Source organism: Lycium barbarum, chromosome 12 (assembly GCF_019175385.1).
Source record: "Lycium barbarum isolate Lr01 chromosome 12, ASM1917538v2, whole genome shotgun sequence".
Classification (NCBI taxonomy): domain Eukaryota; kingdom Viridiplantae; phylum Streptophyta; class Magnoliopsida; order Solanales; family Solanaceae; genus Lycium; species Lycium barbarum.
Window position 1 is genome coordinate 90,164,309 of NC_083348.1, and position 13,801 is coordinate 90,178,109.

The window sequence follows — 13,801 nt, forward strand, 5'->3', positions numbered from 1 at the left end:
TGGCAAAGTTCAGGGGGAAGTTGGACAAGTACAACATAGGAAGAAAACAGTACCACAATATTCAAATACTTGCGGTTAATAGGATTTGCTTGATATATATTAATATATACTCAGAAAACTATCCACTCAGGATCATTCACTTTATCGTACTATCTATTCAGTTTTCTAACATAGAAAGATAATTACATTATGAAACAAAATAAATACCAGAGGGCAATAATAAGGTGACTACATAAAAGGTTGATATTATAATTATAAGAATATGGGACTGTATTGTTAAAGGAAGCTCATTTAGCCTCGGTGAGTTCTTTCATTTCGAAACCAGACAGTTCAGCCAGCTCCGAAAGCTTCTTCTCTCCGCTCAGAACCTGCAGCAATATTGTAGTGTTAAGGTCCCTCAATGGAAAGAAAAGCTAGAGGTCCAAAACAGCAAGATGTTCATTTTCTTATCAAGCGTGCAAATGATCGATGCCTTTATACAGGTTATAAAAGATTTTCTAGCAGTAAGAAGATTCTTGCTCACCTCCCCATTGATAACCCATGTAGGGAACGCTTCGAGTTTGGCTTCTTGACATGCATTGGCCATATAAGTTCCTCTCTTGAATCCATCAGGATAGCATTCCACATAGTCTAGTAGCTTTGCTGCTGCTCGTCCAAACATCTTGTTGCAGTGACATAACATATAAACTAATTTAGCACAGAGTACAAGCATCTCTTACACATGCAGTTAAGTGCATGATGCAAATAAGAATTTCTAGTGTAACTGCAAGGTAGAGAGGGAAGATTTTGATGTGAAGTGTAAAGAAGCAAAGATAACCATTTGCTTTGCCAACAATACTTTGTTTCCATATTTTAGTGGGATCTTTATGGCCCTTGTTTATATTCTTAAAGATTAGTTGCAATATTGAGTTGTGGTCGAACTCCAGGAATCTGCTTCTGAACTAAAGGGCAGCCCGGTGCACTAAGCTCCCGCTATGCGCGGGGTCCGGGGAAGGGCCGGACCACAAGGGTCTATTGTACGCAGCCTTACCTTGCATTTCTGCAAGAGGCTGTTTCCACGGCTCGAACCCGTGAGCTCCTGGTCACATGGCAGCAACTTTACCAGTTACGCCAAGATTCCCCTTCAATCTGCTTCTGAACTCTAAAGATAAATTAACTGAAGCTCTTAACCAAATTCCACCACCAGCAAACAGAGATAAAAGATATGAAATAAATGTAAAGCTCGCTCTTTTCCTATTGAATCATGCTCTTACTTATTTATGGAAGACGTTAACATTCAACCCAATAGTAGTTGCTGCACATCCATATTCTTCCCTACCCATTCATGTATTCTTTTGACTCTCAATCAGAAGCCTATCTTTTTTTCTTTTTCTTTTTTTGAGAAGGAATCAGAAGCCTATCTATGTTTTATCTTTTCCCTTATCGAATGTTAATTTACGAATTTAGCAATTAGACAATGTGGCTGGAGTTCAATCAAGATCCATGCTTCACCCTACCTCCATCATGGCAGACTTGATAATGAGGAAAGATCTTTCCTTTTCCCGTTTTCTGTGTAAGGAAGCATATTTCTTTCTCTGTAGCTCACCTTTTATTTTTCGCCTAATGAATTGATGTCACTATGCCATTTGGAAATAATTCATCAATTAGAAAAAACAATCATTTTCATATGCAGTTTTATTTTTTTATTTTTTATTTTTATTTTTGGAGGAGAGATCCACCAAAATGCAGTTTTAAGAAAGCACAATTGCAAAAAGAAAGAGAACCTGCTTTTGATGCTGGCAGTGAGAACACCAGAAAGCCCCATACATCTTTGCTCCAACTGAACGCAGGTGCTTTGCTAGGGAAATAGCAAAAGGTGTCGATTCCGATTTGATCTCCGTTGTAAAATATTCCAGCTCAGCCATAGCAGAACTGCAAAAGATGGGAAAAGGAATTTGAGTAATTGTTCTCTTGAGTCTTGAATGAAGTCCAAGATCTTTTCACCAGCTCATGGATTTCAGATGATCTAGAGTTTTAAGTATGACTATACATCAAGACTTTTCTCTCTTAATATGACCAAGATATCTTGTTACTGCTAAATCTAGAAACCGAAACAAGCTTCTCCTACTTGCTTAAAGATGTAGCTTAGATAATTCATGAAAGTGATTATGTAAGTTATGTGGTTATCTTGTGAGTTCTATGCCAAAAAAACATTGACCACTTAATTCTAAGCACTTCAACCCAAAGCTCAGCTCAGAAACAAAGCTAATTCTTCTATAAAATCTCTTGCACCATGAAGCAAGGGTGGAACAATTGTTTTCTAAATAGTAACTTATTTACATGAGGAAGCAATTGAGAGATCGCGAATAAGGACAAATATGTCTGGCATCGTATGGTTGAATAAAGTAAATATGTAGTTGACTGATCTCTGCTCACTAGCTGTCTTGCCTTTATTTCCTCCCTTCAACTTCTCTACAAACTTAGTTATTCAAACCTTAATTGTCTGTTTCTAAGCCTGAATTATCAAGTCTTATCATCCTCTTTTTTTTTTTTGGATGAAGTGGTATTAATCAAAGGCATCAAGAAGATGCAAGAATTACACGATATAGCATTTGAGCTTACAAAAAAAGACTGGCTGGCTGTACAACAAATATCTAAGCCAGAACTAATGAGCTAGTAAAATCCAAAAGTTGCTCTGCAGTACCTACAGGGACCAATTTGGTCCAACTAAACAAATTGGCAATACACCTTGCTTTCAAAAGACCTAAAGGTGTTGACACCCCTTGAAAACATCTCCTATTCCTTTCTAACCAGATACACCAAAATATACAAGCGGGTACCATGTTCCAGATCTTCTTGATGGCTTTGTCAACTTTCCATAGATTCCAGCTCTCAAATTGGCAATACACCTTGCTTTCAAAAGACCTAAAGATGTTGACACCCCCTGAAAACATCTCCTATTCCTTTCTAACCAGATACACCAAAATATACAAGCTGGTACCATGTTCCAGATCTTCTTGATGACTTTGTCAACTTTCCATAGATTCTAGCTCTCATAAGCTTCCTTTATTGAGAGGGAGATGGTCCAATTAAGTCTCATCATCCTCTTCAACCAGCCCAAATCAAAGTTAATCTACGGCTATTATTACTCCGAAAAACAACCTGAGAGCACAGCAGCCAAACACACACAATGCTTTTACTTTAAAGGGCAGCCCGGTGCACTAAATCTCCCGCTATGCGCGGGGTCCGGGGAAGGGCCGGACCACAAGGGTCTATTGTACGTAGCCTTACCCTTCATTTCTGCAAGAGGCTGTTTCCACGGCTTGAACCCGTGACTTCCTGGTCACATGGCAACAACTTTACCAGTTATTCCAAGGCTCCCTTTCTTCTTCTACTTTATGCTTTTGAAAATGCTATGCTAATGGTCCCGTGCATGTGTGATAGACTGTTGGCAACTTTTCTTAAATAAACTGTATCAAGATTACAAGAATCACAAGTGTCAACCTCATAACTATTTGCTTATCTGCTTAATTAGGAAAAGAATAATCTCCATATTTCATTACATGACAGCATTGCACAGGCCTAACAAGCTTTGTCCAGATATCTTCAGACTCTTAACTTAATTGAAGTTAAAAAGTAATGGACAGCTGGGATTCTCTTATTTATACATATTCTTTCAAGGAGTATCTAACGTGTTATGAAGAGGTAAGATCTAAATTTTTAGCTCCAAGCCTAACTTGCTTGGACTCTCCAAAAATGCTGCCCCACCCGTGTCGGATCCTCCAAAAATACACTACTTTTGGAGGATCCGACACGCACCCGTCGGGATTTTTGAAGAGTCCGAGTAACATAGCTCCAAGCAACCCACTCCTACTCTGGGGAAGAATAGACAAGGAAATAGAAAAGAAAAAAGCTCCTGTTTTCTTTTCCTTGAACCTTCCCTTATATAACACAAGAAAAGGGAACTCTAGCCTATTGTCCTTTCAATCCAGACAATTTGACTAACATCATCCTACAATGTGTAAATGCGTACGGATTGTTACCTGGTATCTGTAGGCTGAGAGCCACTGAATGAATTGTTTAGGGTGGAAACCACCAAGAGAACTATAAGCAACTGTATACCCACATCTTTTTGGACCTCTTGAGACCCCAAACCCTGTAAACGAAAGCCATATCTTTGTCATTAGCATTGCATATAGCCATAGAAGCTGAACAAACAATGTTTTCTGTGGTGGAGATAACCTTTATACTGCTGATGAACAAACCAAACGACAACAGGACAGAAGCTAAACAGTACGGACAAAATTCCCCAGTGAATTTTGTGCTTAGGATGTACAAGAAGTATGCACTGGCAGCTGCCATGGAAGTACTTGTTCCAAGTAAAACCAAACGCCCATTAGCTTCACCAATTCCAAGAGGCATGCTTTTCTGGCCCAATTGTATCCCAAGTACCGCAACTACTCCATAAGCAAGCATCCCAATCAATGGAAGAGGAACACCTGGCAAATGCAAAAGGATGAAAACTGAATCTCTTTCCAAACATATTACCTGCAATTTAAGCGACATATTGCCTTCAATTTGATGATTTTCCAATCTGTATCTTTCAAATCAAATAAATACAACTGATACTGTAACAAAATTAGCACTCCATTAATTATCAACTCTGAAGACAAAATAAACTCTATAATAGAACGTGCTACCTCCTATTTGAGATGATTTAACCATCAAGAGGAGTTAAATATTCTGTTAGAAGAAGAAATTTCTCGTAGTGTAGGTTTTCAACAAATTCCCAAGGACTAGGGATCAAACAGATGTAACGGGTCCAATGGGATGGGCAGCCTATCCCAGCCCATCCCTGGCCCAAGTATGCCCTGACCAATTCACCTCAGTGTTTTTTTTTTTTTTGGATAAGGTAAAGGTAGAATGATTCACCTCTGTGTTATTCACACTATGCACATAAAGTATATGAGAGATTTACAAGCAATTGGAGTTACACCAGTACGAGAATTAGGAGCTGTTACTTCCAGGAATTGGTTTATGTTGGGGCTTCACCATTATGTGATAGAAAGAGCTGCAACTTGTAGCAATGTTTACTGTCAACATCTTCTTGTCAAGTATGTTGGACCAATTGATATTGGTTTTGCTAATTCTAGCTCCACGTTGGAGTTTTTGTAACCTCGTGCAATCAATGTGTGCCGGCTTATTGTAACACTGAGATAGGATAAAAGTCCTTTGATTCATCACTGGATACTGAGAATGGTGTATAGGTGGAAATGAGGGTGATCTTATGGAGGCAAACTGGGTAGCGCATCAGTTTCTGCGCCCGATTGCATTCCTAAGCATCCCATTCATTGATAACACAAACTATCTACCTTACAGCGACAAAAGATTCCTTTGGTTAATAACCTCTTGTATTTAGTAAGGCTTCTTGGAACCCACTTTATTTCATGTCCTGAATTAACAATTTTAACAAGCAAAACTCACTATCTCCATGTACAAAAATAACAACACCTAAGCCCCAATTTCTAATTAATTGGGTCGGCTATATGAACTCCAAAGTTAAGCATGCTTTGGCTGGAGTAGTATCTGGATGGGTGATCCCCTGGAAAACTCCGCTTGTGTGAGCTTGCTCATATAGCTAATCCCAAGCCCGGGTAGAGGAGGAAGGTTGCGGCGGGTTGACAACCCGTATAAAACAAATCAAATTATGACAAATGCTAGCAATACACAAAATTTACTATCTCCATCTGTAAATGGAAGTTTCACCATTGTCTTCTTTGTCTGTCTACTTTATTACTAAGGATATGTTTTCAGAGCTATTATACTACATAAATAGTTGTACTCCTCTCGTTATTCTTCCAAACAATTTTTTTCTAAAAACAGAAAAAGGAATCCCATTGCATTTCATGTTCTTCAATAAATACTTAAAAAGAGCTCCTTCTACTCTTTAGTCAAAATAAGACATTCAATAGGGGAAATAGGGAGTAAAAAATCTTATTTCTGGCAAGTAACAATTCATTAAGAGAATCAAACAAGATCTAATCCTCAAAGAAAAGCATGAGATATTTTAAATTCTGGCGAAGATTTGCCAAACTCTTTAAAATAATTGTATCCAACCACTTCTTCAGGTTCCCACCAATACTTGTCCAACTGTGTTAACATACTCAGATATCTGTTTCTTTTAACCAAAATTTAGACATTTATAGATTGCTTTAAAAGTTTCTTGCTTTTAACAAAACTTTAGATATCAATAGAAGGTTATACAAAGACACGTCTAAAGTAGAAAGTTCTTTTAACATCCGGAGTTCCTAAAATTGAAAGAGATAATAATCCCTCCGTCCATGTTTGACTTGGCACACCTCTTAACGAGCAATAAATGAAATGACAACTTTACTATATCACCCCTAATTTTTACTCCATAAATCATCTAAATAATTGAAATCAATCAAATATACTTTAAAAGTTGTGCAACCACTAACAATTCCTTGAAGTTTTCAACCCAATAATTAAAAATAAGGGTAAAATAAGTATGGAATGCTAATTAATATTGCACAGGAACTGGGTCTACCCGAAGGGTAGCGGCTGTGGGTTCCCATGTATTATCTCTTGGTTTTCCAAACTGGAGATATATTTTTAGCATACTGGACAAGAAAAAATGGAGGGAAGGAGTACCAAACACAGTTGAGTAGCTGCTGTTGAGGATGTCACCGCAACTGCCCCCATCACCAACAGGACAAAATGCTTCGGAGTTAGTGAGCTTGAGATAAGTCAAGTAAGAAGTTTCAAGAAACCCAACCCCTCCAAGTGCTGCACACCAATTGTATGCTGAAATGCTTGAATCACCAAAAGTAGTATTTGGCAACACCGCCTTAGATTCTGATTCTGTCTCAGCATCTTCGACCTGTCTTGATGAGCAGTTCAGTCGGAGAAACAACAATCGCCGACCCGAACCCGAATCTCTCTTTAAGAAAAATAAAAATGTCAGTCAGTATTTGAGAGACAAAAAGTGAATGTTGAAGAGTAAGTGTACTACCTTGAGTTGAACGAGAGAAGAAGGTATGGAATTAGAGCGAGATGGGAAGGGATGAGAGGTTTGGGTGGGAAAAGGAGAAGACGCTGCTACGCCGATGAGACTGGCCATCATTGGGTGGCACCCGCCGTCAGTAATGGTGGTTTGACTCTACTTCAACGGTCGTTATTAATTGATCTGCGGAAAATGTTACTCGTTTACTGAATTTGGCTTTGGACCAACTCTTGGGCTCTGCCCCTTTATTTTACACAACGTCCTTTGCTTAACTCTATATTGGGCTGGAGTTCAAAGGGAACGGAAGTTGAAAAACAAGTTAAGTGAACAATATTTAAGTGAAAGTCTCGCCTTATTTTAAACTTTGTGTCCGGTCAAACTAAGAACGGAAGGAGTACACTTCACTTCATGCTCAAATACTAAAGTTAAGGACCCATTTGGCCACGAGAATTATTCAAATTTTTCTGATTTTTTTTTCTCATTTTTTCCGAAAACTAGTGTTTGGCCAATGAAAATTCCAAATACAATTTAAAATTATATTTGAAATTTGAAAAACAATCGAAACTTTGTCTTCACTATTTTCTCTTTTTGTTTTTGACCATTGCTTTTGTTTTTTCCTTTCCAAATTTTACCCTAATTTATTTTTTTCTATAAATTTAACCCTGTCTATTCTAGTATTGGTAGGGGTGGGCATGGTACGGTATTTGAAACTTTAGTTCGGTATTCGGTTTTTAAAAATATGATACCATTACCATACCAAACTAATTCGGTATGGTTCGATATTTTTAAGTTCGGTTTCGGTATTTCACGGTACGATAATTCGGTAACTATAGTTTATTTGACTTCGACTTACGTATATACTCATGTAATAAAGGATTGTGATTTCGACTTTTCTCAATTATATTAAACTAACACCATACACAAATAGACATATTTAAAAGAAAGTACAAACAATTTTCTTCGTTAATCAATTACACAACGGATTACACAAAGGACATTTATATCACGATAGAGTAGTCAAAGTTCCAAAACCTAAACAACATTAGCCAAAATTAAGCATAATCTTCAGTCCTATACAATTTTACACCAAAATTTCATTCAGAAGCAGAGAGAATAGGCCATTTCCACCATTTCGAGTCTTAATGTATTGGAAAAATAGCAGATACAAATTAAAGGTAGCTTCTAGGCCTCAGCACATCTGAAAGCATGAAACTATTGGATAAAAGGTCAGCTTTGATGGTACAATTTTCTATTAGATACAAATTGGCATTAAATGAGACGTGATGTAATTTTTTCTACGAAAACTAGTCTATATATTTAGCAGTAGTAAATATAATATATATGGATTGTATATATGTAGTATAAACTTCGGTATGGTATACGGTATCTCGCTATCCATTTTATAAATACCAAATACCGTACCGAATACCAAAAAAAAATTAAATTCATAACAAATATCATACTAAATACCTTAATACCAAAACCGCGGTATTAAAAACTTCGATATCAGTATGGTACTCGGTATATACCGTACCATGCCCACCCCTAAGTATTGATAGTGTTTACAACTATTTTTAGTTCTTGTTGGGTTTAAGTAGTGAAAAACAGGACGTTGGTCTAGATATTTGTAATAACCAGAAATTTGCAATAGCAAATAAGATTTTGTAACCAGAAATTTGTATAACAAAAATCGTTGTATGTTCCGTTATTAACTTTGCTTTCTTTTTAATTTTTTTCTTTGTTACAAAAATAATTCTAGACCTTAGTTTATCATTTATGATTAACTTAATTGAGATGGGTGTAAACACTCGGTGCAATAAGTTTTTTACCATTCCCTCCGCCTCAAAGGAGCTTTGATTCCTTTAGGGCTAGGGGTTGATGGTCAGGGGAGGGATTGTTGTATGTGAATTTGAAGTTCCATTCTACTGAAAGTTGTTTTCACTAATGTATTAGTTGTTTTGATGTAATTGTGTAATGGCTTGTTCTGATTCTACCAACTGGTTATCCTTTTGAATTGTTTTGAATGGTTTTGCTAGTTTTTAGAAATTAGGGTATAACTTTTTAGAAAAAAACACATTCAATCGACCAAATATTATTTGCAAAAACTATAACCAAATACAACTCCAACTCCAACTACAAAAATTTCAAATAAAGTGAAATTTGTTTTGGTTTCTATGGCCAAACGCCTACTATTGTTTATGAATATTTATGGACAAACTAGTAATCGAAATAATGCTTGTCGTTGATTTTGAGTCACTTCAATTGTTGGACCAACGTTGATTTTGGCTATACTTTACTCAATGTCGTGTACTTACTAGTAAACGTCTAGAAAATATTTTAGTTGAAGTTAAAAACAAGATCAGTAATTTGGAATTGAGGTTGGGTTGGAAAAACGAGTTTGTTAAATCAAATTTGTGTTTGAACATGAACTTTACTTGATAAAAAGAGCTTGAAAAATAAAAATTTGTAATTGTAAACCAACATTTTATTTGAGACACACCTTCAAATTGCCAATATTTAATTTTTTACATAAAATTTATATTTATAAGTACTTAAGTTCAATATCCACAGACTGCAGGAATAAAATAGCAGTCCATGCTCAAACAGTACTGTTCATCCACATATTATAAGTGTTGCAACTAATCTTGATTTTTCTTGTGAAAAGAAGTTGGGGCTTTTGAATGTTCAATCAATAAATTATACAGTTTAAGCTGCCGACTTGCCAAGTGATGTTAATTTTAAGTTTTTAACCAAGTCACTTCATTATCAAGCTCTTTTGATAACTATGGAAAGGAAAAGAAAAAGAAAAAAGAGGAAACACACCCGCAAAAACGAATGTTAAGAAACAGATAGGCATTTTATTAAGGGGATCAGAATTTGCGTAAATGTGAGCAAATAACCGATCTATCACCTTCACCTCCATATAGAATTGAACAGTACTGGTTTACCTGAATGTTTTGATGTAAGTGCCTCTCAAACATACAGGAATTGGAGTTGAATCTCTGTATGTCTGTTCCCACATCGGAAGCCAAGCAGGACTTGAATGCAAGTGCTTGTAATAAAGGCCCGTCACTGACAACATACAAAGCATACCTTTCTCGGCCTTTTGGCTAAGATCAAGTGTAGTATCTGTTCTTATCAGTTTAATATCAAATATTTGATATGTGGATTATTGACTCACACGATATTAATTCAATTTTTTAAGGGGGAGAGTTCATTAAGGTAGCTTGCTACTTGGGCTCTTGCGTGTCGCCCATGTGTTGCACTATTGCACGGGCCTGGCACACCCCACCATGTCCAGTTCAACTGTTTTAGTCCATGTTTTTAGAGTCCTTGATGCTTTGTGTATTGTATTGTTTGATAAAATAAATTATAGTAATGCAGTTTCTGTAATTACGTGTACTTTGAAACATTCTTTGATTGCTGGTAAAGTAATATAAGTTTGCAGACTATAATTTTTGTGGCTTACAGTTTGGTATTTTAAGCATATTTTGGGAACTTCAGAAAAACCAAAGTTGGACGCTCAAAATTAACTTACAATAGTACGATGGGGCATCCAATTTTCATACAACCATTACCGAACCTTCACTTGGATTCATTTCAAGTCTTGAGTATTAACTGTTTAGTATAAATTATCACCATTTAATTCTTAGACGTTTGGTTCATTGCGTGGTTTAATTGTCCAAAGCATATAGAGGTAATTATTTATGTGTCGCGCCAAATAGATTTTTGAATTCAATCAGTCAACTTTCAGATGCAATTTTTCAGTTGTAATTTTAATATAAATGAATATATCTCAGTGTTCTCACTAATCGCAGCAAAAAGACAAATTAGGACATAAATTAACTTACAAATACCTTCTCTTAACTTCAAATATATTTTTTTATAACTTAAACCAAATATGCTCAAATGCCCTAAAGCTTCTCACTTCCTCCTCAACTTGGTCAGTATTAAGTAGTACTTCATATTTTGGAGTCTCCACATTATCAGTACTTTTGTCTCTCAATATATATATGACTGCTAGTAAAAGAAGAGTCAGTCCATAATATGCATTTAGTATGAGCAGATAATCAAATCTATCACGTCCACCCTCCAAATCTTATTAAAGACTAAAGTTTTAAGTTTTCGAACGTTCTATTTTACATAATGTTTTCATCAGGTGCATCTCATATTTTGACAATGGTCATGGTACAATAGCAGAAGCCTAATAAATTTCATTCTTCTTGAAGATAAATCTCTAAATTGGTTGCCCACATCGTTGGCTGAAGCAGGACTTTGAAGGCAAGTGCTTGTGATAAAAGCCAGCTGCTTCCACTGGACGAAGCATACCTTTCTCGGCCTTTTGGCTAAGATTAAGTGTAGCATTTATTCTTATCAGTTTAATATTTGATATATGAGCCATTGACTCACACAATGTTAACTTAAAAATTAAGGGGAAGAGTCCTTAAGGTAGCTTGCTGCCTGGGCTCTTGCGTGTCGCCCATGCGTTGCACTGCTGCATGGGCCTGGCGCACCCCACCAACTCTAGTCCAAAGCTATGTTGGGCTCCAATCCAGAGTTCTGTTGGGCATTGTTACAACTTTCTGATGATTATATGGGCTAGTTGTGTTAGGTCCACTTCGTTACGTGAAGAGATTTCGATAATGTAGTGATGAAAGTAATTGTATTGTATTTGACGTGAAGTAGAGAGTTAAGAACCTAAATGAAGTGTTGAATAAGTAACGTTCCAACTAGCTAGCATTAGTGATTGAGGTAGTAAATATCACAAGAGTCAACTCCAGGACTTTTCTTTGTTTTAATTTTACCATAATGGGAGGTTTAGGCTGACCCCAACCCGTATATTAATATCCACTAGGAGAAAACATGGAGTGATGGAGAAGTGGGACATATTGCCTGACTTCTCCATTAACATCAAGTAAATTTTCCCTAACTTTACACAATTTATTTGCCCAACAAAAACCTTTATACGGTTTGATTCTAGACAACGTCAGAAGTGTTGTAGATATCTACATCTAGACAAGTTTTTGATCCTAGTGTAAATACAACAAGGTAAACACAATTAAGCTTCCAATTTTTTTTTTTTTGGAGGATTCCTCCCTGTTACATATGTGCAAAATCATTGAGAGAGCTCAGATACTCAACTTCAGGACATGTGGAGTGGTTGCATCACTATTCAAGCCCAATGCTTATATCCTTGGGCCAAGCAATTGCACTTTTGGCCCTATTTTGTGCTGGTCTTTACTTTTTGGCCTTCAAGATCGAACATAAGATCCACAAGTTATGTCAACACTGTTAAAAAATTTATGCCAGCTAGACATCAGTTCGATTTTGAAGGGAAAAATTTAAAGACTAGCACAAAATAGGACAAATCACATACAACATACATATAAATTGTTAGAAGAAACTTTAATGAGACTATGAATTCATGAGATTGATTTAGATTCTCATACGGGACACTCCTATGACAATATTTCATTTACCCGACCATTAGTTTTTGTTCTTTTTCGTAGAAAAGGAAAAAACTGGGTAAATTTCATGAATGATCACTTAACTATCACTTTTTTTCACCAAAGTTACTTAAATATGTTTTCTAACATAAAAGTCATATAACTATCACTTTTTTTCACTAAAGTCACTGAATTATATTTTCTAACACAAAAGTGATATAACTATCACTTTTTTCCACTAAAGTCACTTAATTATGTTTTATAACACAAAAGTCACATAACTATCACTTTTTTGCACCAAAGTCACTTAAATATATTTTCTAACACAAAAGTCACAACACTTTTAGCCTACTAACACAAAAATCGCACCTCCAGAAAAATTCAACTTCCGTTGGATAATATTTTTATTTTTAATCAAATAGATACAAACTCAATTAAAAAGAATCGACCCGATCCAAAAATCATGCAATTGTTAAAATATTAAAGAAACAAAACTAATCCTTCACCAAGTATACGATCCTTCTCTCTAGGGACTCTCAAGTAAAAAATGTGTGAATTTTATTGGCCCTTTTTTCCAATATATATTGTACATGTTGGATAGTAGGAAATTGAAGTATACGGAGTAATAGTTATTATTATTTGCATCGGAAAAAGTAACCTTGTGATAAAAAAAAAATCAAATTTATTCACCCTTTGGTATTTTAATATTTGCATATAAGTTTTGGATCGGGTCGATTCTTTTTAATTGAGTTTGTATCTAATAGATTAAAAATAAAAAAAGAATATAAAAATATTACTCATTGGAAGTTAAATTTTCCAGTAGGTGTGATGATAGTTTAGTGACCATTTATGAAATTTACGGGGAAAAAACTCCATCTCTCTAACAAGGTCCCAATAAAGACAAATAGAATACGTAATCTCATGACAACCTTTTTTATTTCAATAAAATTTTCATTAGATATGACGACATATATATAACACAACAAAAGTTACCAAAACCACTCAATTTTGTACGCCTTTGAAGCTCATTGATAAGTTTCATCCAATAACTTACAACTGCAATTCTCATAAAACCACACATATTAATTTGGTATGAACTTTTATTCATCTTTTTAATTCCACAGTCATACTATTAAAGAGTGGCGAGATGGAAGAAATTTGTTCACCTCTAATAAGAGATATCTCGTGTTTGATAAAGCAAAAACTTCTAGTAAAAATACTGCTATCCCCGATTAGATAGTGCACGATCTAATTTTAAATTAATCGAATATGTGAACTTTTAATATCGACGGATTAAAAAGAAAGAAAGATATAACCTCCACTATGAATATAACAAAATGTAACAAGGTGA

At 35.6% G+C, this 13,801-nt stretch overlaps 1 protein-coding gene and 2 non-coding genes across 3 annotated transcripts; 2 read left to right on the forward strand and 1 right to left on the reverse strand.

The window, feature by feature from the left end:
• Positions 1 to 69: 69 nt before the first annotated feature.
• On the reverse strand, positions 70 to 7,311 carry LOC132625204 (thiol-disulfide oxidoreductase LTO1). Its single transcript, XM_060340036.1, has 7 exons — positions 7,013 to 7,311; positions 6,652 to 6,940; positions 4,222 to 4,478; positions 4,023 to 4,135; positions 1,764 to 1,911; positions 524 to 661; positions 70 to 368 (listed from the first exon to the last, which is right to left on the reverse strand). The coding sequence occupies exons 1-7, from the start codon at positions 7,121 to 7,123 to the stop codon at positions 288 to 290; spliced, it is 1,137 nt and encodes a 378-aa protein (XP_060196019.1). The 5' UTR covers positions 7,124 to 7,311; the 3' UTR covers positions 70 to 287.
• Positions 7,312 to 10,092: 2,781 nt separating this feature from the next.
• On the forward strand, positions 10,093 to 10,295 carry LOC132625270 (U2 spliceosomal RNA). Its single transcript, XR_009576715.1, has one exon. It is a non-coding gene; the product is annotated as a U2 spliceosomal RNA (small nuclear RNA).
• A 1,033-nt stretch (positions 10,296 to 11,328) lies between these two features.
• LOC132625271 (U2 spliceosomal RNA) lies at positions 11,329 to 11,522 on the forward strand. Its single transcript, XR_009576716.1, has one exon. It is a non-coding gene; the product is annotated as a U2 spliceosomal RNA (small nuclear RNA).
• Positions 11,523 to 13,801: the final 2,279 nt, after the last annotated feature.

Coding starts and splice junctions, on each gene's coding strand:
- LOC132625204 (XM_060340036.1), bottom strand. CDS start 7,123: ATGATGGCCAGTCTCATCGGCGTAGCAGCGTCTTCTCCTTTTCCCACC. Junction 6,941..7,012: donor CTTCTCTCGTTCAACTCAAG/GTAGTACACTTA, acceptor TTTTTCTTAAAG/AGAGATTCGGGTTCGGGTCG. Junction 1,912..4,022: donor TCTCAGCCTACAGATACCAG/GTAACAATCCGT, acceptor CATCTTTTGCAG/TTCTGCTATGGCTGAGCTGG.